The sequence below is a fragment of the Cygnus atratus genome, chromosome 6, assembly GCF_013377495.2.
Source record: "Cygnus atratus isolate AKBS03 ecotype Queensland, Australia chromosome 6, CAtr_DNAZoo_HiC_assembly, whole genome shotgun sequence".
NCBI classification, from domain to species: domain Eukaryota; kingdom Metazoa; phylum Chordata; class Aves; order Anseriformes; family Anatidae; genus Cygnus; species Cygnus atratus.
The window spans coordinates 24,358,207-24,384,841 of NC_066367.1; the positions used below are offsets into that span (position 1 = coordinate 24,358,207).

Here is a 26,635-nt window from a genome sequence, read left to right on the forward strand (position 1 = left end):
CCTGTACGTTGTCACTGCTTCCCATGCTCCTAGTGCCCTGCAGGGCAATGAGAGCCCAGCGTGCTGCAGGCAGGGCTAGACCCGAACGAGCTGGGCTACTGCAAAGAGATGGCCTCTAAATATGGGTATAATACAACACCCAGAGTTTAATGTCTAGGTTAAATCTGAGTCATAAATTCTTTACAACCCTCATGCGTTAATTACAACCTGGAATCCAGCTTCCACCTGACGCCAGCCCCGCGCGCCCACGGCCATGCTGCAGAGAGCTGCGCTGGAGGGAGTGCGGGGTAACGGCACCGAACCCTGGCCTCTGCTCCCTGATTACAGGGAATGAAGCTTTGACCTTGTGACAGTCGAGGCACGCAGCTGATCGTTTGCTTCAGTAAAGACATTTCACAAAGCACAAGTCCCTCCAGTTTCCTTGCTTTCCCATATCGTGACCCTTTAAACAGAGCCTCAAACCTGAACCATGTAGGGAACGAGGAGACAGACTCAGCATTACAAGAAAGTAAGTTATTTTCAATCGCAAATCTTGGTCTGTTTTTTAAGGAGAGTTCAATGACTGTCTAGTTATCAGAACACCAACAGAACTCGAACCCTCTTATCAGTCTGCTTTCAAAGCCAGTTCTGCAGCGCTGAGAAGCATCCCATTGCTCTAGGTCACTTTACATTTGTGCATTTAGGAAGCACTGCAAAAAGCCTTGCTTGTCCACTCTTGGCTGATTAAGGCCATTGGCCTGAAGGCTGTACAAGCCTACTGCTCTTAACTACCCCTTTTTATGGCTGAGAGCAAGTGACAGACTCTTGCTATGAGGCACTCCTATATTAGGATTCATATCTCTCCATACTGAAAGACAGAGAAGTAGTCCTTATTTAGTTCATGTAGAGGACTATCTGGGTCGGAGCAAAACTGGGAACAGTACTAAGTGTCAGTCACTTTCCCTGTATGGATCCCAATAGCTTTGTACATGGGCAATCAGAAACTCACCAAGAGAAACAAGCAAAAATGCAGGATCAAGGTTGCTACTGCTGCAAATGACAGGATAAGATTTATGCAATAGAGTAGTTCGAGCTATCTGTCAAAATCTTTCAGAAAAATGACTAATTACACAAGATTTATGTATTTCATGATATATTGAAGACCTAGTTTTTGTTTGTTTGTTTTTGTGTTTTGCTCTGTTTCTTCTACAGCTCTGTGTTACTACTGCTGTTTAGGAGCTCAAGCATCCACATCACTTCCAAGCCTCACGGCACAAAACACACTGAGACAGTTTGTACCAACATAACCCCTGTTTGAGAGTGGGCTGCCCACTCAGCTGCTCCATTTTGCTCACCAGAAAGTTCTTACTGGCACAACAAAACCTACTCAGGTGTTGTAAAGATCAAGACAGGTCCGGCATTTGTCACCAGGAAAAAGGACAGGTGCCTTCCCACGGGCGAAGGGAAGGTGGTTTATGGGGCAGCAGCGAGAACGACCCCAAGGTGCTTCACATCCATCTTAAGCACAAACAAGTCACCTCTGCCTACTGCAAGTCTGAGATCGGGGAGCCCTGGGGAAGAAGCATCTTCCCAAAAGCAAAGACGATCGCTGACAATGCACAATACACGAAGCTTCGAGAGTCAGGTTGTCACTTTAAAAGCATCTCCACGCTTAACAGCAGAAGCTGCCAACAATAGCACGCTGATGCTGTAGTCTGGGGCACCCAAATCCCTCATCAAATGTCAGGTTTGGTATCTGCTTATGCTTACGGAGTACTTCCACCATCCAACTGCCTCTGGTTTTCTTTAATAAACGCAGCGTTAACAGATAGCCTTTTACAACTTTCTGCCTGTTCAAAGTTGATGACCAAGGACATGAAAGAAATAAAGCGACCAGTATCACAAAACACCTTTTGTTACTAGCCGGGTAAACCAGAACTGCAAACACAGTTAACATTTCAAGAGGAGAGAAAAGAGCCAGCTGCTTCCCTTTCCCCCTTCTGGAGAGGTCTGCAGGCAGGACAGGCGGCGGGGAGATGTTAATCTGTTACAATCAACATTTTAAAGACCAGAGCCATGTCAGAGAGCTTGAAGCCTGCTCCAAACCTGCTGCGTGGGCCAACACATTAAAGCACAGTCTGTCCTAGAGACTTGGCTTTTCACAGTGATTTAATTTTACAACCTTTCTGTTGATTTAATTCTACAAGCCTACCCCGAGCACCAGGTTACGTGTCTTTTCTTACGTCCGTTGAAGTCCCCTACTTGGCGTGAAGTAGCATGTTCTCCCCAGGCTGGAAAAGATCATCTTAGGAACCCATGGCAGACTGAACACCAGCTAGCTCTGGCTTGCTGCTGTCACCATGTAAGTAAGCGCGACTCTAGGTCAATAACTGGGGAAACACGGCTTCTGCACTGCAAATGTGTGCCTCGTGAAATAAGCAAGCCATCCGTCGTCCTCACGCCATCTTCCTCTGCGGGTGCGCAGATGGATTACCAAAAACTGCACTGAAAAGCTTTGGTCTTTAAACAACAGCAACAGCTCAAAACAAAAGAGAAAAACAAGTTTTGTTTGGGACATTTATGCTTGGCCACTCAGAGAGCAGGAAACACTGAAATACCACGGTGACTCCTCCTCAGCAAGCTCACACTATCCAGACCGAGTTCAAGAGCCAGTATCACAGCGTAAAGGCTGCAGGCTGGGAAGCCTTCACTCGGTGCATCTCAGCTGCGGCGTGCCTTGCAAAAGCCAGGTTTTTATTTTGTTTTTACAAGGCGCTCTGGCTTTCCCACATCTCTGCGAGCAGCAGTCAGTCTTCGCTCAGCCCGCGTCCCCAGACCTTCCCACATCACCATTCAGAGATTTGCGAACTGTGAGAAACAGATGTTCTCAGAGCATGGCGCTCTATCCGAGCCCAAGAAAGACTACCGGGGGGGAGGGAGGGAGAGAAATCTCATTTAAGCAAATATTTCTCCCTGCCCCGCTGACCTTGCAGTCCCGGGGTGTTTCCTACCAGCCACGCCAACACGCAGCCCGGCAACTCCAGCCCGCAGCCTGTCCACCCGCCCCTCCGGCTGCCTCCCAGCCGAGGGGGCTCCGGTAGCCCCGGGGGGGTCCCAGCCACCCCCTTGCAGCCCAGCGGGGCTGCGGGGCACCGCTCCCGGCTGCCGGCCGCCCCTTCCCTCCGCTCCCCCCCGGGCCAGCCCGGCGGGGATGCTGCCGGGGGGTACCGCCGAGCCCCATTCCCCGGGGGGGTGGCTGGGGGCCCCGCTCCCTCCCCTGTCCCCTTTTTGCCCACCGACCTTTGCAGGAGCAGCAGCAGCAGCACTTCGCCAAGAGCCATCCTACACCGGAGCGGGCGGGATAGCCGCGCCTGCCCGCTTTCATGCTGCCTTCGGGCTGCTCATGGCAAGGAGCCGCCGGCCCGCTTGGAGAAAAAAGAAAAAAGAAGAAAAAAAAAAAAAAGAAAAAAAAGGAAAAGAAATATATTTAAAAAAAAAAAAAAAGACCGGGGACGAGCGGCCGAGCAGCCGCTGTCCCCGCGGTGCCCTGCGCGCACCTCCAGGGGCGGAGCGGGGCCGCCTTATGCAACGGGGCGGCGGCGGGCGGAGCGCGGCCGCGCAGCTCCCGCACCCGCGGGCGGCCGGGGAGGGAGCCAGGGGGGTCCGCGGCCGGCCGGGCTGCGGCCTCCCCCCGCCGGGAAAAGCCCCGCGAGCTGGGCAGGGGGCTGGGAACAGCTCCGGCAGCGCGCAGCGGGCGGGAGGGGAGGCAGCCGAAGGTTGTTGGGAATAAAGAGCTGCCTGGGAGGAAGTTTGCCGGAGCTCTGATATGTTGCGGAGAGGGTTTCCTCCAAGGTTTTCAAAAGGCAAAACTTGTGTCGCTGCTGGTTTTTTTAAGTTCACAACTGCCCCCCCCCCCCCCCCCCCCCCCCCCCCCCCCCCCGCCAAGCACCATCCCTCAGCTTAAGCACCCGATAGCTAAAACCTTTTCCGATTAGTTGGAAGCACCACCCTGCCTGACTGCTCTGCCAACCTGCTTTCCGCAGGACACCTGCCTCAAGCACCAAAGCCCTTTTGCTCAGGGTAAGCTAGGTGCTTACCCTTCCAAAACACAGATCAGTCCACGTGAGATCCGAAAGCGCTGCTTGCTTCGGAAGGTGCCAACCTGTCACGTTAGGGTTTTCCACCTAAAGCACAGAAAACTGTAGGTGCCAAAATGGCCCGAACCTCGCTGGAGGCAGCTGGTAGGAGAGGTCGGGCAGGATTCCGGAGTGGCAGCATCATAGCTTTTGCACACTTGTATCGAAAGCTGAACAAACCCAACAAACTGCTTCTCCCAGGCATGAATACGCGTGGGGAGGGAATAGCTGAGAGCAAAGATGTTGCTGTGCTTTGTGCCTCTGCGTGCCAGGACTTCAGCCTGAGCCGTCTGGCTGTATCGATGCCATGCACTGGGTGTCTGGACTAAGGCTTTGGTTTGCTGCCTAACTGCTTTGGAGGAAGCAGCACTTCTATGGGGCCAAGGGGTGGTTTTGGACAGGAGGTTGGGGCTGCGGCTTCAGCACTGCCTTCACGAACCCTCATGAGGTTGCGCCTACACGATGGGTGACTGCATGCTGCTGCCAGGCAGGATCCTTCAGACCCTCGAGCTGCCCTGGAGAGGCACCTCGCACAGCCCTGTGCCAGCAGAGTGGCCGAGACCCTCCCCAAGAGGCTGCCTCCAACACAACTGCAATAGAAAACCTCCTCGCCTCGCTTCTGCCTGCAGCGTGCAAGTTGTTCTTTGACTGCAGCCTCACTGGAAGCACTGGCAACCTCACAACGAGCCTGCAGCACGCAAAATTTTCCTGCCCTTGAGCACCACGACGCTGTTCAGTATGTAAGGATGAAGTGAACCTTCACTGTCTCCCCTTGGCTGCGTGTTGTGTCTTTCTCTGGCTTGGGGCTTTGCCTATCTGGGAGATGCACGGGAATGTCTCGGGGCACAGGCAAGGCTCCCGCGCCTGCAGCAGGCAGATAATGCATCTCGCTGGGAACAGCGGCCTCAGCAGCAGCTGGAGAAGGAAGATGGGGATGGGGAACCAGCAGGGGTACCCCTGCCCTTCTGCCCCTCTCCCTTTCCCCACAGCCTGGGCCAGGTGTGGTCTCTGAGGCAGGAGCAGTCCCTCACTGAGGGTCCACACAGCACCTAGCACACTGGAACCCTGCTCTTGGCGGGTTTTAAAAGCCATCCCAAGAAAAAGTTTAAGTCTCCTTGTTTAAGAAACTAGGAAACGTTCTAAAACAAGCACTTTGCTATTGAATTCCCGTGTCTCTTGGCAGAGCTGACCACTGCCAGGATCTGTCTCTGCAGGAGCTCAGGCTGAGCAGTGTATGGGCACAGCATCCCACGCAGGCACAGAATCCTGCAAGGGTGCAGCATCCCATGAGGACACAGCATCCCACAAGGGCACAGCACCCCAAGTGTGCAGCATCCCATGAGGGCACAGCACCCCACGAGGTCACAGCACCCCAAGTGTGCAGCATCCCATGAGGGCACAGCACCCCACGAGGGCACAGCACCCCAAGTGTGCAGCATCCCATGAGGGCACAGCACCCCACGAGGTCACAGCACCCCAAGTGTGCAGCATCCCATGAGGGCACAGCATCCCACGAGGGCGCAGCATCCCACGGCAGCGCTGAGATTTCCCCAGCTGGCTCCTGCAAAACCCCACGGACCCGGGAGGTTTGAGGGATTCACAGGGACATCTAGTGGTAAACCCTAGCGGCACGGAGAACAGATCCCAGCGTTGCTTGAGGGAGCCAAAAAGTTCATTTCTGATTTCCCTCAAGGAACGCTTGAGCCATCAGGCCAAGAAAGAGCATCTTAGAGACACGGCGCACGTTCCACCAACGGCACATAGCAATAAAACAGTGCTTAGAGGTGAGGTTTCAGTGAAGCAGTGCTTACAGGTGAAGTTTGAGAGTCTCAAGAGGGCTTTAAAGCAAGTTTGTAGCTCTTGTAATTGCAACCGAACTTTAAAACCTAATTAAGGTGCAATCTCAGCTCTGAAAAACTGTTTGCTTAATTAAAACAGAATTGAAGGCATTATTCGGGGGGGTGGGGAGGAAGCAGGCTTTTTTTTTTTTTTCTTTCTCCCCAAATGTACAATGCTGGGAATATTGTGAAGGCTATATCTGAAAAGTTACTCTTAAGAAAGACACACATATGTATATTCACTGATGAATTACACATGCAATAAATATTTCATAAAGCAAGATATGACCGAAAGACATTTTTAATAATCACATCATTCCAATTAGCTCCCACAGTGCAGAAGAAGAGACGTGCTGTGGGCACAGTCTAGCTCAGCTTCAGCACTGGATGAGAACAAATTCTGCCCTGAACACGAGTGGGAACTACACTGTCACCTGCACTGAGCCTGCAGCTTCAGACTGGGAGCTCAGCCTTTGGGAGGTAGCAGTGTGGCAGAGATCACATTGGGAAAAATAATTCTGCACAGTTCACTTGCCCTAAATGAGGGCTGAGGAGGCTTTTGCCTGGGATTAGAAAGGGTCCTTAACCTCACTTCCTATGTTCACATTATATTCTTTATGTTATTTTTGGACAGGATGCAATAATGTGTGGCTCTGCGGTCCCCGAATGGCCTCCCCTGTCAAGGAAAACATTCCCAGCCTTGCTCTAAACCAGCCCAGCTCTCAGGACGTCTTTGAGGAAACACCTCCTGGCACCACGCTCTAAACCCAGCCGCTGTTATCTGCAGTGCAGTGACTGAGGAAACGCTGGGGTCCTGACTCGCCCCAGCTAAAGCTGAGGCTATTAGCAGTGTGTCTGCACCGCAGGCCAAATGCGCTGCCCTGTGCAACACCGATGATGGAAGGGAAGTCATTTGAGTCAGGATGATGAGGAAATTAGTTCTGTCTGCTCTTAAATACAGTTTCAGAAAATTCCCCAGGCATGAGTTGCTTTCGTATGAAATCTGAGAGAGTCTGCAGAAATGACTTTCGCTGTAGAGCGGAAAAAAGTTCTCCCAATACTTTTACGCAGTCCTCTCATGGAAATTTTGGGGTGAAAGTTGGAACATGTCAATCCTTACACTGTATCCAGTGCTCTGTCATACCTGAAGAGGCTGCTTAATTGTCTTAGGTTATAAACTGAAGGACAAATCTGAGGGAAACACAGGGCAAAAAACCTAGTGGATGTAACAGCTTCGTCTGGGTCAACAACAACGTGGAGAAATATGCCTGGCCTAGGTTGCCCTAGAGGTCTGTCATGCAGGACAGCAGTGACAACGTTTCTGTCACTGTAACAGCTGCTGCTTCCTTCCCCCATCACATAAAGATAGAGATAAATAACATAATGGCCATCAGGAGCATCTGTTCGTTACTTATGTGAGTCAATCCTACATCGTGCTTTGGGGTGTAAAGCGATCTCTGCTGAAAATCCATCCCCACAGGCACCACCATCAGGGAGTGAGATGCATTATGGCCGATTTATTTTTTTAGTCCAATGAAGTTTAAGTATTAGCCACTCGTTTCTTATGAAGGAACAGGGAAACAACTGTCTCACAGAAATAACTTACAGAAGGCAAAAGGGAGATGGATTTGCCCAGTTTTAAATACATCATTGAATTATGCGATAAAACTTGCGGAAACAAACAGTGCAAGAACATGCATGAAATTTAAGCTTAGTTAATACGGAGAGCTAGGTACCTCCACAGAGCAACTCAGATGGTGTGGGCAGGACAGTAAACATGGACGTGCCGAGAACCAGAACGTGAGAAACACCAGGAGCAAGGGCTCAGCACCATTTCTTTTCTGACTACAGCCTAGTTTCAGCTCATGGAGAAATCAAGAGTTACACAGCAGCTCACAGAGCCCAGGAGATACTGGGTGACTCGTTTCATTACCAACTCTCCCACTTACTTTCGGGGTGACTTTGGGGAAAAAATGACCATTTCATACCTTGATTTTCCCTGTGTGCAATAAAAGGATACTACCATTTCTTGTTCCCCTCAAAGTGATATGAAACAGAGGTTAGACATCCTGCACTGAACAAGAAGAGTTTTTATTGTTTGATGTGTCTTGAAACGAGGGAAGTAAAATATGGCTCTGATGTTATCAGCTGTTAGATTTAGTATTAAAAAAGCTCTTTGATCAATATGCCTTGCCTGCTAATGCTACTCACAAAACCAGGTAAATCAGAACAACTGGAGGGAAGGCAGACTGGCAGAGTGAAGCAGTCCTTGCTCAACCAGTACATTTCAGTACATTATTCTTGGCTCTGGCTCCAGCTATTTTCAACAGCACTAAACATTCATTAGATTAAATCAAATGAACCACGTTCTTTAAAAATAGCCAGAGCCCTGTCATGCCAGTTGGAAAAAACAACAACTTTATTGGGTATTAAAACAGATCAAATAAATTAAAAATAAATAAATAAATTGAATCACATTCCCTCCTGGCGCAAGAGAGCATAACTCCAAGGAGCGTTTTTTGGCTTCTCTATTCGGCACAGTGGTAGGTAAAAAAAGAACATTCTCAACTAGCTAAAACAAACAAATTAAAAAGAAATATAGACAGCCCAGCACAAACTCCACGCTGAACTGCAGTGTAGGCATATGTTCAGCAAATGTTAGGGTATATCATTCCTTATGCCTCTGCTCGAGACAACAGCATGGGATCGGTTGACGACAACTTAGAAGAGTTGCATGGCCAAAGAGCATCCTGACCAACCAACTCTTCTGAAAAGCCTTGAAGGCCACAGCCAGACCTGTCTCTCCTGCCAAATGCTCCAATATGAGATGTGCCTCACCTTTCTGTGCCACGTCACCCACCTCTCCCATGTGTCACAAGCCCTGCACTGACAACATAACTCTCTTTCCTAATTTACAACTCATCCTTTTTCTTTTTCCGCACTTCGTAAGAAGGAAGAGCCCAAGACAAGAAGTCCTGTCCTGCTGCCTTCCTCCGACACCTCAGCAGAGGCTCTAGTGCTTCGGCAAGGTAGGGGCAGCTTCTGGCAAAGGCCTGCCCTTCGGCCAGCAGAGGGGATTCCCCTGACCCATGAGCTGTACCACCAGAAGAGTCAGCAAAGAGCCTCCCCTCACCAACCAGTTTAATGTAAGAGGCCCACTGCAGCCATGTGCCACTTTATCATAGAATCATAAAGGTTGGAAAAGACCTCCGAGACCATCTGGTCCAACCATCCCCCTACTACCAATGCCACCCACTACGCCATGTCCCTAAGCACCAGGTGCAACCTTGAACAACCCCTGGGATGGTGATGTTAGTACTGGGTTACTTGGTTTCTGGAGAACTACACTAGATGGTGGACACATCCTGAACAAGCTCCTGGTCAGAATAAAAAAATAAATAAATAAAACCTTCAGAAAAAAAAAATGAAGGAAAAGAGTGAAATAAAAATTTAAAGTAGCTTTTGTATTCATTTCCTGAAGCACTTATCTCCATTAAAGCAGAGACATATCTTTGGGAGTTACAGCAATAAGCAGTGATGGAAGATGCAAAGCATTAAAGCACTGCCTTTTGGACATGTTTTGGCTCCTCTGTTACTGTGTTGGGCCTCAGTGGGGAAATCATGAGCCTATCTCAGCCCATCACAGTCTGCTTTCCAAGACAAACAGGAGCCTCACCCACTTGTGCATGACAAAGGTGAGTTGTTTTAGCAACTATAGCCTAATAGTGTACCAGAAGTAGTCCTGATGTGCCTGTCTCAACTTGCCTGAGGTTGTTCTATTTGGATGCTAGAAACCACAGCTAATTTTCTCTTTAAATGGGATTTCTCCTTCCTTAGAGAAAGTTTTCTTGTTTGTTTTGTTTTGTTTCTGGTAGAAGAGAAGTAGACATCTCAGTCTACTTGTCTGAGATGTCTCGCAGTAAACAGCAAGCTGTATTCATCAGCTGTCCCCCCATCCAGTATCCAACACAATTATGGTTCAAGGCAAACTGGAAGAAACATTAAAAAACTAGCAAACACCATTTGCTAGAGAGGAAGCTTTCTCTGTTTGGCCAGTCTGGAAGAACTGGATTGGAATTAAAATAAAATTCAATGTCAATATTGTCAAAGCCTTTATTTATTTGGGCCAAATTATTGGAGTAAGTTTATTTTCCACCTTCCTTTTTCTTAGGGTAAAAAGAGAACGTAGAGGAATTCTTACCAGGCAATGTTTAGGATGGCAAAGCTTTCTGGTTTACAGTACCAGATCTAAGACAAGCGTAAAAGAATCTGCAAAGCTGTTATTAAAACTTAAGGAGGATAAAAATAACAAGGATAAACGTAACAGGCAGCCTGTTGTGGGGAGAATTAAAAAGAATATATAGTTTTTAAACTATTTTTTAACAGTTTGCGGAATGACTAGCTAGAAAACAACTTTATGTTGGAACAATGCGGAGTACCTCTGCCCACTTTTGTTCTTTACTGTCCACAGAACAGCAGTAACTGCATTTCTCGGACCCTAGCTCTCTGGCAGGTAGGATTTTTGCTGATCTCCTGTACAGAAATGCTGCTCCAGGGGATGTCAGTGAGTGATTGCTGGTTCAGCACCAAACACTCAAGAAATCCTTCTTCTGCTTGGTACCATAAGACATTACCAAAAGCTGAACTCCAGCACATTGGCATTTCCAGTCACTACAAGACAGAAAAACCTGTTGTCTTTCTGCAAGAGGGACAAGGACATGATATCCTGCAGTAATTTTTCATTCCTATGTTCAGCCGATCTCTTGGTACGTAACAGCTCTGCATTATATGATAGTTCCATGAGCACTTCGCATTGTCAAGAGCCAACCGCCCTGCCAAAACTCATTGTTGCCTTTTCTGTCTCTCCCAGGTGCCTGCGCCTTCCTGCCTCTTCCCTGTGCCAACAGAAATGTTTGTGCAGCCTCGCAGTGAATCTGATCCACAAATGGATCCAGGTTAAAATTAACCTAAGATGGGGGAAAAAAAAAAAAAAGAAAAAAAAGTTCATTTTAACCCAGATCAGTTCCTTGATCTGCCTTGGTTCTCCTGCCATTATTGGCAATAATTTAGTGAAAGAGCCTCAGGGAACGTGACTGATGCATCACCTGCATTATCTCTTGGTCTCAGTGGTACCTCACCGTGGTAGATCCTGACTGCTCGGGCAGGCACGGTGTGCAGGTCTGATGGTCCAAGAGATTCAGTCTCTCTGTGTCAGACAAAATGGGTACTTCCATCTGGCTGGCTATCTTTTGCTCAGCAGAGAGAAGCACCAGCCCCTGGTGCTGCTGAGATCAGGCCCATCTCTGGCGTGCCTGCATGTCCCCTAGCACGTTTTATGATGGATGGTGAATGAGCTGATGGGGAGTAGAATGTGCATTTTTACAGGCAGAAAGACACATCGTTGAATATAAGGAAAGACTGTACACTGCAGAAGGTGTATAGCTTTCAGGTGAAGGCTCTGTCCAAAGCAGTTGTCCCATGGAGCAGCAGCATGTCTGTGTAGCACACATGAGGCAGATTTATCTGAGCAGATGTGAAACACCCATGAAAATTACTGGAGTGAAAAGCCTGAACTGCCCTTCCCCTGCCATCCATGCACAACCTTTTTTTTTTCACTAAGCTTTTTCACAGGTTAGAAAGGCCTTTCTTTGCAGCAAGAGCACCTTGATTCCTTCACACCGCGTGAAACTTGTTTTTTGCAGTCTGTGGAAGTAAAAATGTACTTATTTCACCGAGTCCTGCAGAGTTAATGAATTTCTCAGTGCCTTTCTGAAGAATGACATTTGGCTCTTAAGGCTGCATTCTGTTCTCTGATACCTAAATGTAATTCCCATAGATTTCCAAGGAAACTGGGTATATGTTCCTTGGCAAAATGCAACCATTAACTTAAAAATCTGAAGATATGTGAAATCTGCAGAAAAAATAACGAGCTGGGCACAGTCTGCAAGGAATAAAACTGAAATGTATGAGGACCTAAGAACACTTCTAAAAGATGATCTATGGGAAAGAAAAAGCTTGAGTTAAAAGATTTCAGTGTTCCTCCCTACTCTAGAAAATAGAACAATGCCCTTGAAATAGAAACACTGGGTGCTACTATCTAACTTTTAATTTCTTTGGTTTGCAAAAGTAAAGGGCAACAAAAACTTAATTTGGCATCAGGCAGTTAAACGTTATTGGTGAGAAACGTGGAACACTAGGTCCACTTCATGAAAACACGAGTCACCAGCATACTTGAGTTGCAAATTGCATTGGTGAGGAGATGAAATCAGAGCTGCTTTGTTATGGGAAGTCTTGGACAGAGTATCACTGCTGCTTCTGTTTGACGGCACACCTTTAGAGAGACTGGAGGCCATCCCAACCCTCACTGCAATCTGCAAGCAATTATCCCTCTACTGTTTGAGACTGCATGGAATTTAATTTGTATTTTTTAAACTCTAGAAAGGAAAGGAAATGCTTATTTCACTCCATTACAATTCTGCAGAGTCAATAATTCTTCAGTGCTCTTATGAAGAATATGTGATACATATGTAAAATAGAGTCTTCTAATAAATGCTAAGGACAACCAAAAACAAGAACGGTTTAACCTCTTATAATAAAAGAGGGAACTGTTCTTTAGGTGTTCTGAACCGCAAGAGACTTAAACAAACAGATTTAGGGAAAATATAGTCAAACATGGGCTCTGCCTTGAAGAAAAGATAAATATAGTTCTGGAGTTAAAGCAAGGCAGCATTTGTGAGAAGAGGTAATGCCCTTTATTGGGCCAGTTAATATGAATGGGAAAAAAAACCACCACTGGCACTTATGTAAATAACCTCCTGCCCTAAGACTTTTAGATCATCACAGCGGCAACAACATTAACTCTACTTTCTCGAATTTGGGATTAATCTGAACTAAGTGAAGCTGACATGGGTTCAGGCTCTTCTTGCAAAATGTGTAACCTGGGAATAACTGCTCTGACAAAATGCTTGCGTAAATGACAGGAAAATCGGTCTTCTTGTGTCAGGATCAATATATCAAATCCACGCAGTGTGCTGAAGCAGATATACAAAAACATAATTTCAATTACTTGAAATACATTGTTTAATACACATGTGCTTTGCATTTCAGTTTGCCTAGCTCTGGTTCAGACTGGTCAGGGAAATGGGATTTTTAGCAGAGCTAGTTCACTTCAAAACACACTCATAAAATATTTGTTTAAGATTAGCAACGGAAGGACCAGCCCAGCAGCGTACAGATCTTGCAGGGTGTAAATACTGCATTTAGGATTAATCCCTTTAACTGTCTGGAAGCTGGGAAGCCTTAAATGAGATTTGCCCTCATCGTTAGTATCTGCATTATACTACAAATCTCACAGATACGAGCTATAGGCTCAGCCCTCATGTCGATACTATAGAAAGTACATCCACAGTCTGACTTGGAGTTAGTACGAACACAGAACCAGCAGTCCTTATTTTTCCTTCATGCTTAAACTTTAAACGGTTCAGGGCCAGTGACCAGGGAGGAGGTTGCAGCGCATTCAGCAAGGCAGAAGAGGGACATAATAATGAATGGTGGCTCACTGAGGCTGGTTACGCAGCAAAAAGCCTAGGCAAACAACCCAGATCCCACTCTTCCCCCCGCAGTCCCAGATGGATTACGGTCCAACCTCCATCTGCGAATCTGCTAAATTTAGTCTGGCCTCAGAGGAAACACAAGACACAAGCCGTCCACATGCTCCTGCCGCTCTTTCAGCGAAGGCGGCCGGTGACCTTCCTGTTAGCTCGACGGGCCAAGCGCTCCACAGCAACTCCCCCCTTCCCACCACGCTACACGTATCTCAAGACACACGACTACATACAGAGGAAATAGATTTTACTCAAACGGCTATTTTTATACCTCCAGGCCGCTTGTTTTTCACTAGTGGGGCAGAGGCGTGGAGATATTATGGCTGCTGGCTTCAGGTCAGAGCCAGTACAAAAACTCTTGCTGCAAACTCTGCTCTGCCTGCTTGCTCTGGTGTCTACAACACACTCAGCTCAAAGGAGAAGAAGAAAGTCCCTAGGCAGTTATTAGAAAGAAACTGGCCCCAAATTCAGACCATTCTCAATAGGTAACTCCTCTCCTGGATAACTACACGGGGAGCCCTGGAAAATACCTGCTCTGACCTGGTTTCCCCAGCACCACAGCAGGAGCCTGGCTCCTTCCTCAGTAGAGCAACTGCTGCTCAGACTCGATCACTGCTTTTCAGAGTCCCTTCAAAGGCCCCTCTGTCTGCTCTGACCTTGTTACAGGAAGGGAAGTTCAGAGCTCAGCTGTTTTATGAAAGGACGCATGCTGGGATGAGCACCAGGAGAACTGGGGACTGGGCAGGACAGGCCATTCTTGGCTTAGTGTCCTTTTGATGGGAGATGCCTCTGGTCTTCCCCAGGCAATATGGGATGCTGCACAGCCCAGATTTCTCCAGTAAGCAGTCTCATTTAATGAACAAAAAGTATAATATTTACTTAGTAGTCCTATCTTTCTGACTTTGCCCTTTGTGATGTCCCGACAATTGGGAAATCAGTATGCTAGTAATAAAAATTAAAGATTCCTTTTGCAGCGTGCCTTTGAAGACAAGGTGGGAAAATAGGACCAGAGCAGTCTTGCTTGTCTAGGTATGCACAGCTTAACTACTCCCAGTCTGTCCCCTCTCAGATGGCTCATGAGGCCAGGAGAAGGCTGGGGCCAGCCCTCAAAACCCACCGAAGCAGCTAGGCCCTCCCTTTCACCTGTGAGCATGCAGCCAGGGAAGGAGGTTCCTGCTTCTCTGCAGAAAGTGGATAGAGAAACGGGTGCTCTGGGGCTTCTCAACACGTACAGTGAGGAATACAACCATATCCCATTGCACAGAGCCCTGAATATGTGAGTTGGTTTAACTTGCCCCTGGAAAGCAAGGGGTGGCCCTGTGGGAAACCTGTCAGGAAAGCCAGGAGGGCACGGAGAATTTCTGACCCTGGTCTTCCACAGAGGCTGTGGGAGAAAATGATGTGCTGAGCCTCAGGGGGACTCACAAGAGCTGCTTTCCCTCTCCCTTCCCTACAGCTCCAGCTCTCGATGGGGAGACCCAGACTGCCCAGAACACTGGACGCTGGGCTCCACCACCCAACCCTGGACCTGCCAAGCCACAATCTGCATACAACAGAAGCGCTGCAATAAGTAACCATACCCTCTTCTAAAACCTGCCTCTCCAACAAGCCCACAAGCATATCTACAGGAAACAAATGACTCTTTATCTTGAGAGAGAAGATTTTTCGTTTTGGAAATAGCCATCTCATGTGCACCACTGGGCGCAGTGCTGACAGGCACTGCGTGGCAGCGATACACCACGGTCCTCGCTTCCTTCTGCAGAGACCAGAACTTAACCCTCCAAGTGCGAATGCTTCTGTCCTCCTACAGGTTCACGCAGAGTTTGGAAACACCCCACACTACATTTTTGCTGATCCTTTCCTGTTTGACCACTGTTAGTGTTTCTCTGCCAGTTTTTGTTGGGTTTTAGTTGGCTGACTAATGCGATGCTAAAAGCAGAATGATTTATTATCTGAATCGGCAGAAACTCTATATTCCATATTCAGCCACAGCCTAAGATGCTGGTGCCAGTATGTTAATGAAGAGGTATGAGCAATCGATATTATACCTGCTACCAGGAAAGCCTGCTCTCTGACAGCCTCCCAGCCAAATTAAGCAAAAATCCCAAAGGCGCAGTAAACGACGCATTAGAAAACTGAGCATGAGTTGCACAATAATAAAGCTGTCAGAGACTGTAATGCCAGAATAAACCTTCAGCTCAGGTGCCTGACCTTTGTGCAATATCAGCTACTGAATTTTGTCCAGTTTTATGCTGTACCCTCCAAGCTGCTCCTGGTACATGTACAGTGAGAGTGACCTGTCAAAGGATCCCACATTAATACAGAGAATCAGGCCCAACACATGCTATGTCCAAACGTCTAATCCTTCTGATCGGATTATTTGTGATCATAGCAGGTGTGGATTACAGCTCTGTGTGTACCACGGCTGAATTTCCCCCCAGACCAGGTGCTGAATCCTCTGACATTCTTGATGAGCACAGCTGAGTGCAGTATTTTTAAATCCCAGCCCCCCCTTTTCTTCTTTCTCAGTGAAAAAAAAAAATCAGCATGGCCACTGTACAGTGAAACTTGGGGTTAAGCTGACAGCGGATTAGGTGGATGAAGTTTTACCCCCTGTCAGAAGGGGAAGCAAAGGCAAAGTAAACAAGAAAATTTGCAGGCCTTCTCTCTTTTAAACAAAGACTCCTGTGTTTAAAATAATAAAAATCCACTGAACAAAAGCAAAGCAACTTCCCCCAAAATAGCCTTTCCTGTTTTATCAAAGCATTCATCTAAATTGTACTTCTCCACAAAAATAAAGTTTCAGGTAGAGCACTGGAGGCCTTGGGCTTTGATTAGATAACAGAACAGCTGAAGCAATAAGTATAATTGACTTCAGTGGTACCTGATACGTCTTAAACAAAACCACGTGGCTGAATCTAGCTTTAAATATCTAGTGATGCCATACTGAAAAAAAAAAAAAAAAGGAAGAAAAATGGAAACACCATGTCAGAGAAGTAGTGGCATTCACAAGCCATCAGAATAAGGCTCCAACAGCCTGCACACAATCTGCCTCCATGACTTGTAGCTGCTGAGACTCACCGCGGAGGCTAAGTACTTGCAAGGCTTGGTCAGGCTGTGCCTACCTTATCTAGCTGCTCCAGGGTTGCTTGGACTGACACAGCCTCTAGGGCTTGGCTGCAGAAGGATTTATCAGTATGGTTATGTCTTCTGGATGTACTAATGTGTCTGCCATTTGTAGCAGAGCTACAGCTATACTGATAGGAATATTCCTATTCAGCTTTAGCTCATCTTGGTCTACCTCTTAGAAACAACAACAATCACACTTCATCGTCCATATTGCCAACTGTTGCTAAGTATTTGTTCATTTTTGATTATTTTGGTGATAACACAGTCCAGGAGAAGGTGTAAGCATTGACAACACCAAGAATGGACACTTCATGACTATCTGAGTTCTTCCACAGGTGACTATGAGGTAGCAGAAAGTACAGGATCCAGGACCAAAAGGTAACAGCTGATAAGGGAGTGAGGCGTCATCAACCACTCCAGCACCAGAGCAGGTGTTGCCTTCTAAGGGAGAAAGAAGTGATGTGGTGGGGAGAAGCTATGAAGGTCCATGAAAGTGAAGCAAAAAACCACCAATCATTTCAAGAGCAAGAGGAGGAAGACACAGCAGAGAAAAACCAAAGGAAAGGGTGACCTGACTGAAATAGCAAAGTGGTTTTGAGTTCTCTAGTCTTTCTATTCCCATTCCTTTCACAACTGCATATAATCACACTCATCTCTGACTTAGTGTTATTCATTTTTTTCCTGGTATATTGAGGTGGAACACTGGTCCCAAGCTGGGCCCCAGCACCCCTTGGTGTCAGCCCACAGAGAACTGCCATGTTACTAAATGCTCATTAGCCGACTTGTTTCCAGCTGCTCTATCATAATTGAAACAGAGTGAAAATGCAGTAAAAGCTTTCCTGATGGGATTTTTCAACATATGCCATGTCCTGAACTTGTAACAAGGATGCCATGAGGCACTAAGCACTAGTAGGAGGGGTTTGTGTGACCTCTCTTGAAAGGTCACGGTGAAATTCTGACTTTGAACACCCCTGTTGGAACAGTATTAGGAACAGAGGAAAGGGGTTTGTTTGTTTGTTTTAATACTGCATATTTATATTGACAATGGGAGCCTGAACATTGTTCATTTAATAGAAACCCCATGACCTGTTTACGTGCCAGATAAATCAACTATTACCTAATAAAATGTTTCTTTTAGTTCAGAGCCATACAAACATTTTAATTGACTGCTCTTAATTAAGACTTTCAAAAACAATTTCTCTGCCTCTACAAGGACAACTGAAGGTTTAATGCAGTGCACTAAAACTTCTGAATCGTCCTCACACAGCTCCCCGGAGAAATCAGGAATCATTACCATCGAATATGTTTTGCAACAGAGATTGTTTAAAACAACAGAGAAAGTGCGCAAGCCAATGTAGATCACAATTTAATACTCACCAGGAACAGGGACACAACAAAAGCAGCCTGGACTCTTTTCCCCTACTAAAATCCAAGATGTTCTTAAAAACAGAGACGTGGGAAGAAACGATCACGCTTTTCCCTACATAGGTTGCTCTTCTGAGATCAGGGGCTAGAGGAAAGAGACTTCCAACCCCAACAAGAGCCACATTAGCCTCACTGGTTTTGCACACTAATCCATATAATGATCTGCTGTTTCCCACAAGGAGTGGTCACAAAAATGCAGGTTTCAGGGTAGCCTCTTTTTCATTGATACTATTCTTCTTTTCACCAGATTTTATTCATCTTTCCTCTGCTTTCTTCCTCTGCAGCTCAGCCTGCAGTCACACCTACCAGCCACAGGCTCTCTCTGGCCATAAGATCAGGTAGATGACACTCTAAATGGAGAAGCGTTCACCTGAGCAGCACCAAAACCCCTGGCCCTCCTGCCTGAAGTCTGACGGTGTCCCAGCTGATGCACCCAGGCCAGCACGAGCCAGCTGGGAAAGGCAGGCAGGATGCTCCCCCTGCTAACACACACCTTGCGAGGCCTATGTTCCCTCGGCAGTTGGAAGACACCCAACTACTGCTCAGTTTGCTCTGTTACAAGGACTCACCGCTGCCACCAAAGCCCTGCTGTTAAGTGGCCATCTGCCTGCGCAGCAAGATGTTTGTATAGCATCTTAAAACAATGTACTTCTCATCTCCTTCAGGGATTTGGACCAGAAACAAGCATCCTGCAGGCTGAATCTGGTTTGGGGCCCTGAATGGGATCCCTCTGCATATCATCAGCCTAAACCAAATGCTATAAACCCTATTGTTTTAATGTTTTCTTTTGTGACGATTGACATTGTTTAAAATTACTACAAGAAATAGCCTTTGAATTACATTGTGACTATGATATTACAACAAAAACATTGAGTGAGTGGTCATACAACAAGATTTGTAAGATCAGGATTTCGTCTAAAGGTTTCATGGGCCAAATTCAAATTTGGAATCACTCAGCTGAAGCTAATAGGCTGACACCAGGAACATGCTTGTCCCAGTGTGCTTAATGAATATTGACTAGGTCATTAGGTCGCTTTCCATCCATGCAGATTTCTGCCTTAATTTGAAATTTATAGTTTAATACCTTAGAGCTCAATTATAGAGTAAAAGAGACAGGAATAAAAGTCACAGTTTTCTGTAATTAGCCCCGTGAGACAATTCAAACAGAGCTTCATTCCTAGTGTCACAAGTCTTTCTTTTTCCTTCCTAAGGAATGCCAGTCAGGAAAAAAATAATAACACAAATTCTCGATTACAGTAACAAGGCTGCAGACCAGTTCCTCTTACTGAATCATCTGTAAATTATTTGCGAAAAGGTGAATCCCAGAAACCTGTTTGCCTTTTTACAGGGGGTAATTGCAAACGCCGTCAGATCACTGGAAAGCACAGACAGGCAGGACTGTACTTGGGCTCTGAGCTGTAGTAAAGTCATGAAAAAACCAAGTGTGTATCCTTCAAAGGAACACAGCCAGGAGTCGGACGGAAGGCTGGGAGACTAGCCGTTGACGTCTCTGTGCTTTTACTGATCAACAACAAGAGAAATCTACAAAGATATTCTAGTATGAAATGTAGGAAATGTTCTGTTTGTTTTTTTTTTTTTTCTCCTATATTTGCACCAACTTTTTCCTTTTGTAATATTTTATGTTAACTCAATAACTATTTAGAAGGGAATAGCTTTAAAAAAAAAGGGGGGGGGGAAGAGAGCCAGAGCACATGTTCAGTTGTGATGTTTGATTTTATTTCCAGTGGCTTTCACAGGTGTTCTGTTCAGATGTTGATGTTTCAGGTGCTTCTTTTGTCTTTCATTTTAAGGATGGTAGGTACTTTCTGTGAGCCTCATGATCTATATTTACAGTCCACCATAATTTATTTAGGACAAAACACAGTTATTTACCATTTTCATTAAGCAGATGCAACTGTTCTACATTTGTCAAAAACTGTGCATGTTTATATCATAGATGGCAAATTTTACTACTAGAAATGTTAAGTACAGATACTTTCTATTCTTGAAATTACCGTGCTTGTAAAAGCAAAGAATGGCGTGCCTTGTTAACTGCAAGCAAAATTCAGCTATTCTGCAGCTGTGTATCTTTATGTATCTGAAACAGATGGGGGGAGACCACTTGATGCTGACATAAGATGTGCCAGCCTTTGCCCTACATAAAGCAAGGATTGTAGAGACGGGCCAGACATTTTGGAATCTTGGACCAAGGGATTCCTAATCCAAACCATGCCTGAAGACACTGGAAATAGAGAAGGACACAAATCTGAACAGCTAGAAGCCGTTTACGATGTTAATCCTTGCAGGATCTCATGAGACTGGCAAGCTCTTCCAGTGCATAGTTCATTTTCCCCTTTAAACTTACTCCCCTTTCTTTATTCCAAGCATCTGTACATTCAGTTTAAACAATTTCCTGTTTTCCTAGTGGAAGGAGGACTGATTAGACACAGAAGAACCTATTTGCTGTACTCTGGCCAAAACTGTGGACTGGGTGGCTATTTTTATTATTTCTAGAAGCACTTCTGGAGATCCCATTAATGCTGAGTCTCCCTGATACGGGTTTGGTGTGTGCAGGAAGAAAACAGAGGCTGAGGGGGAAGGAGATGCAAGGAACTAAAGGCAATGAATGCACGGATGGAGTCGGCTGGCCCCATACTGACTCTGCACCTGCCTGGAGAAGGGGGGATGTGAGCCAGCTCAGTGAGTTCCCTGGGATCACCCATCTCATGGCCTGGCAGAGGGTGCCGGCACAGGCTGGGTGCTATGTTCAGGCAGCCTGGTGCTCACTAGACATCGGTTGGCTCCTGCCTGCCTGCCGCAGCCCCACACTCTGCCCGTTGCACCATGCCCACCGTGTGGCGTTGGCCTAGAGCTCAGCCCTCATCCCCACACCACCCTGCCTCCATCCTCACCAGGGCTGCCTGCCTCCCTGCCCATGGCCTACACTCACAATTCTTTGGTGTTGTTTCATTTGAGGAGAAAGTCTTCAACCCAACGAGGTCTGAGCGGCGTTTCACAGCATCCCTCAGCAGAGGAGCCAAGCCCAGCGCGCTCCCAGCAAGCACGTCTCTGGCTTCCTGTGAGTCACGTCACGTCAGGCGCTGGCTGCTCTTACGCAGGCCAGGCTGATTTTCAGCTTCACCTCTTTACTCACACGTTTAATCTGCGGGGAGGTGTGGCAGTGCTTCTCAGAAGACAGCCCTGTAGGGCTGAAAGGAGAAGCTGAGGACCAGGACAGGCTCCTGGGGCAGCAGCAGCCAGGAGAGCCGGCAGGGCCTGGGCGTGCGGGGAGGAGAGGTGTGGCAGGTCTACGTGACGTGGGACAAGTTGGAGTTTGCACCTCAGGCAGTGGGGACAGTCAGCTGCAACTTCACCTCCTGCCTCCTGGGCTTTAAGGGAAACTCTGACTCTGGACCCCTCACAGTGCCCTGTGCACCTCTCCCTGCTGCAGCCACGGGACTGCGGGCAGGGAGCAAAGGCAGACGAGAGCCCGATTTCAATGCTTTTTCTCAAAACAAACAAACCCACCAAGCTTAACTTGTTCAAACAAGAAAGGATGAAGTTCTATTTCCCCTAACTCAGGGGGAGAAACAAACAAATTTTAAAAGCCAGTTGAGGCTGTAGGTTTGAAGCCAGGAGCAGAACCTTAGGAGCCATTCCCCTGCACCCTACCCGCAGCCAGAGGGACGCAGCCAGAAGGGGACTTGCTCCAGCCACGCTGAACCAAGCAGGTCCTGGTCTAGCAGTCTGGGGCATCTCCTGTGTCTGGCTGCACTGATGTGACGCGTGGGACACAGCTCAGAACACAACATCAACGGAATAGGCCACAGACACCACAGAGACGAACAATATTTCACCTTTCAGTGCAGGTGTTTGTAGGAAAGGGTAGGTCATTTCCCTGAAAACTGACGTAAACGCCCAGGCTCACAGGGTAATACAGGTGACGTGTTTTGTTGTGCACTGACTGTAAAGGACTCTTCACCCCTTGTACTGTGGCATTACGCACAAAGTCTCCATTTCACCAGTCAGTCAGTACTGGTGTACCAGTACTCACTGGTGTTTGTAGTCATAGACAGTCAGCTGGGATACACTAAAAGACTACGCACTGGTGGCATTCCTAAAGTAACATATCCACAACTTGGGGAATCTTGGGTGTATATACAGCTTGACTTTCCCTCCTTCTAGGCTTTTAGGCTCTGAAAGCAGTCCCTTTGTCGTTTAAAAGCTCTTGCTTTTATCCCGCATCTCAAGACAGTAACAATTGCCACACAGCAAAAGACACACAGGTACAACATTGATTCATGGAATGGAGCTAGGCTAGCGCTGTGCTGATTCACAGAGATCCAGTAACAAAACTCACTCATGACTACACAGTCCTTTACCCACGTCGACTGCAGCAGCAGCCCAAGCAGCTTTGCACTTACATGATACAAAAGGGGAAATCCGAAACAGTCTTAACACCTGTCAGGGTGTTGCCTACCTTTTCCTGAAGGGAAGAAGCAATCCATCTCCACGCTGCTGCGGGAATGGGAAATGCAGAGAGCGCTGCTGGGGACCAGACCCTCCTGCGGTGGGCTCCGCTCCGTGGTCCGGACTAAACACCAGCCTGGCCTTTCGCTCGGCCTCTCCAGCAGCTCCACTGTCTGCCCCACCTGAATGCTCAGCTCGCTGCTGTGGCCTGCTATGAAGTCCTGGAGCACCACGGTTAGTTCACACCCTCCAGACAACTGCCCAGGTTCAAGTGGAAAGAAAAAAATGGAATAAGAGTTAGAGAGGGCAGGATTAAAGCAATCATCTGTGCATCATATTTACACTGGCAAAGACAGGCTCTGTATTCCTTAGAAGCCAAGTTAATCATTTCTTTTGTCAAAGTTCAACATGTTGTGACCCTGGTTTCCTTTACTTCTTACTGCTTCTGTTGGGCTTAAGTGAGAAATCAAAGCTACCCACCCAGTAACCTTTTGAATGCCACCACTTTCTAGCTGTGGGTGTCTATCAGAAACCTTGCTTTTTTTCTTGCTTTAGCTTCTGGGGTGACTTTCTAGCCTGGCAATAGCCCAGGCTGCCTTGGCGCTGTGCCTCATGGCAGAACAAATTCCAGCTCCCCCTCTACAGCATAAGCTAGACACATTCCCACATGCCACCAGTGCAGTGAGGATACAGATACAACTTTTTGCAAGACTAGAAATGTGCCCTCATCTTCCCAAACTTGCTCTAAGGACCCCTTGGGATATTAGGGAATCCTGACGGGGCAGATCAGAAAAGCTCCTCCCATGCTCTCTGATGGAAAACAGAGGTGTAAATATATAAACGCAGAGTGACTGATTATATGCTGACTTCCAGGATTTGTATCTAAGAATAAATGTATCGTCTTACTTCCGTACTGAGTGCTGGCAACCTGCTGCTTTCCTTCAGTCTCACACCCTGCAATGCTCAATGAACAATACTGGTCTCTGCTTAACCACAGTCTCTATACAACCAGAGACCAGATATATAAGAGTTTGTGTATAAAGCAGAACAAAACAGAAATAGTGACTGCACAAGCAGCATAGCTAATGGAGCTTGTTTTCTTAAAGATTTGGATCTCAGGGTTGGATTTGCAGGTGTCTAAAAGGGTGTGAGTACAAATCTAAGTTTTTTTCTGGTGTAAGGAAGCTCTGTGAATGCTCCTCTCCAATCTGGATTCCTTGCTGTCTGCCTGTCATTAGGGGCCTTCATGAGGGTCCTTCCGAATGTCCTGCCTGCTTCCTGGAACATGCAGGAATCTTTGAGGTCCTTATTCCAATGTAAAATTTGATTGAATTAGCCCACTGATTCAAAAGTTATTAAGACGAGAAGCAACAAGCTGATTCAAAGCAGTGTAATACCACATACCTCACTTTCTTTGGATATCAAGCTAAAAACAGGCACTTTATAAAATGTTTTCAAATAATCTGGTTGTAAATCCAACTGAACTGGGTGAAATCTTGTAAGGTGTAACAGTACCTTTGTAAAATCAATGAGAACTGGGACGTGCTTATTGGCTTGACAGGGTGAGCCCCTGAAGAGAGCACACCCATCTCTACAGGCTTCACTTTCAAGTTGGTACAACCTCAAAATCCCTTACTGCAGCCCACTTGGGCCGAATGCACGCTCCCGTGGGAACAGCCTGTCTCCCCACTCAGTGGCATAGTGGTTTGTGTGTCTAATGCAGGCAAGAAAGAAATCCCATTCACAGTTGTGATATTTACAATTACAGAAAGGGGTCAGTGGACAAGGACTGGTTCTCACCTGTCCTGTGTCTCTGCCGTAGACGAAATGCTAGATTTGGGGAAGAAGAAGGAAATATTTCTCTGAAAGATTATTTGTAAATAAATAGGAAAAAAACAAACAAAACAAGCCATGGCAGCTGTTTGAGGCCATTCAGACAGAGTGGTAGCATTAATCCTGGCAGAAAGAGCTCAGTGGGTTGATGGAAGCACACAAGATCAGCTTGCCACCTAGCTATGCAGTTGACCAACAAACCCACCACTCATCACACTGACACACTCTCCCCGTAACTTGAATACAGACATTCACAGGTATGGTAAGAATAAGATATTGCTATAATACCTGCTGAGGTTTCTTTGCTATGGGCTAATTTGAGAACTAGATTTTTATTTTTATTTTTTTCTGATCCAGTACGGGACCTGGTTTGGTATGGTATGAGATATTTAAGACACAAGAAAAATCCTGACTACTTTGTGGTAAATACACTGACAAATTTTATCAAATTAATTTTGTGATGAATATCACTTTCACTACTCCTTGCCAAATATTTTTTCTTTCCTCCACATTATGTTATTTATGATATTTTCCTCTGAACATAAACAAATCTCTCTTTCTTTTAGGGGATAACATGAACAAATACTGTGTTGCACTTCTCTTCCAGAGACAAATTTCAAACATTTACATGCCCTGCACTGAAGTACCACTAGGTGTCCGTGTTTGCCATCACACAGGGAACATCTGCTACAAGGAATTAACTCTCACTTGCCTTCAGACACAGGGCCTAAGTGCTGTACGTGGTATCCGGGCATGAAGAAGATGGTCAAAACAGGAGCCCAGGATCCATCGTTTCCAATGATACGGGCAAAAGATGTTCCAGAGCAGTCAAAAACTTTCGTCACATGGTTGGGTTGATTTTTGAAAGATAAGTCATTTTTATTGCTTAAGAGGAGAGGTGAAACAGCCCAGAAATATCCCAGGAAACACGGTCTGGGGATTTTAGCAGTTTGGAAAGTTTGGGACTAATTAGGCACTTGCTAGGGAGCATCAGCTCAGGAAGGGCTGCCCTAAGCAGCTCCCCGCTCCCAGCCAGCGATGCTGCCCTGGGCACAGCAGGCTGAGGGGCAGATATCCTAAAATCAGCCTCTCGTGGGCCTTTGCCAATCCCTTCTCAAACAACTAAACATCTGATACAAGCAGATGCTTCAATTAGGACAACACCTGTAACCATTATCCCAGAGGAGGCAGGTGCACTCCATGACCCTCAGGTACCATCTAGCCCCAGACTCCTGTTTTCCCTGTCTCATTAAAATAGCTATTTAATATAATGAGAACCAGAAGAAATCAAACCTTCTAGCTGCTGCTGGGCACCTGGTGTGATCAAGCTCTTCCTCAGCAGGGGAGGCATTCACAGCCCCTGGCTTTAGAAACCCACCTCTGATGTGAGGATGTGAGGGAGGGAGCTGCCCTTCCCCAGCTGCCTGCTATGAATTTCTACCACCTGCTCCTCCAGCATCCTCTGGATTGAAACATGGACCAGGACTTCCCTCCATGTTCCAGCTCACCACTGGAATAGCCAGCGCTAAAATTTGTAAGGAAAGACCCAGTCTTTGGCAGGAGGAATTAAACAGGGTCCCTTTGCAGGTGCAGTTAATGCAGGTAGGGACCCACAAGTCATTTTTAGGTGCTGTCCACAAAGAATAGAACAGAAATCTCTCCCCTTTGCAAAGGACTTCCAGGTTTTTACCATGCCTATTCTTGTGTCTTACCTACCACCACACCACAAAGGATATGTATTGACCAGATTAACCCAGGGCAAAGTAATCTCTTTGGAAAGACTATATTACACTAATACGTGTACAATTTGTCAGCCACTTACAAATAATGCAAATACATCTGATTCCTGATGACAGAAATCCTTTCACCTCTGAAGTGTTCCCTCAAGCTATTAATTACTTAATTTATTTTTGGAGAGTAACTTTGCATTGTCAGAGAAGGATATCATGCCTCTCTCTACCTCTGAGCATACAAATTGGAATACAGACAGGCTGCTGCTTTCTCACACGTATTGCATTTCGTTTGGAAAAAGAAAATAAAGAATGTCCTTAAGGTTGCACTTCATAGGTAAATGGCTTCATAATTTAACATATAATATTCACTTTTGTTATTCCTGTGATAAAAACCACCATTAAAGCCATTGGCTGGTACATTTAAAACCCAGACAGCAGTCTAATCTGTGTGCTGTACAACAAGATCAGTGAGAGACATTAAAATAAAA

At 46.5% G+C, this 26,635-nt stretch overlaps 1 protein-coding gene across 5 annotated transcripts in view; it reads right to left on the reverse strand.

Annotated features, from left to right (window-relative positions):
* The window catches only part of KALRN (kalirin RhoGEF kinase), a 497,270-nt gene that overhangs the window by 69,100 nt on the left and 401,535 nt on the right, over window positions 1-26,635 (reverse strand). The window contains exons 34-35 of one of the 5 annotated variants that reach the window (XM_050711733.1): window positions 24,382-24,411; window positions 22,592-22,838 (exon numbers count right to left, since the gene is read on the reverse strand). In XM_050711733.1, the coding sequence (XP_050567690.1) occupies window positions 22,592-22,838; window positions 24,382-24,411 (277 nt within the window). Of the gene's footprint in view, window positions 1-3,279; window positions 3,675-22,591; window positions 22,839-24,381; window positions 24,412-26,635 lie in introns of those variants that run through there. The other 4 variants (XM_035536747.2, XM_035536748.1, XM_035536750.2 and 1 more) reach the window with 4 other exon arrangements.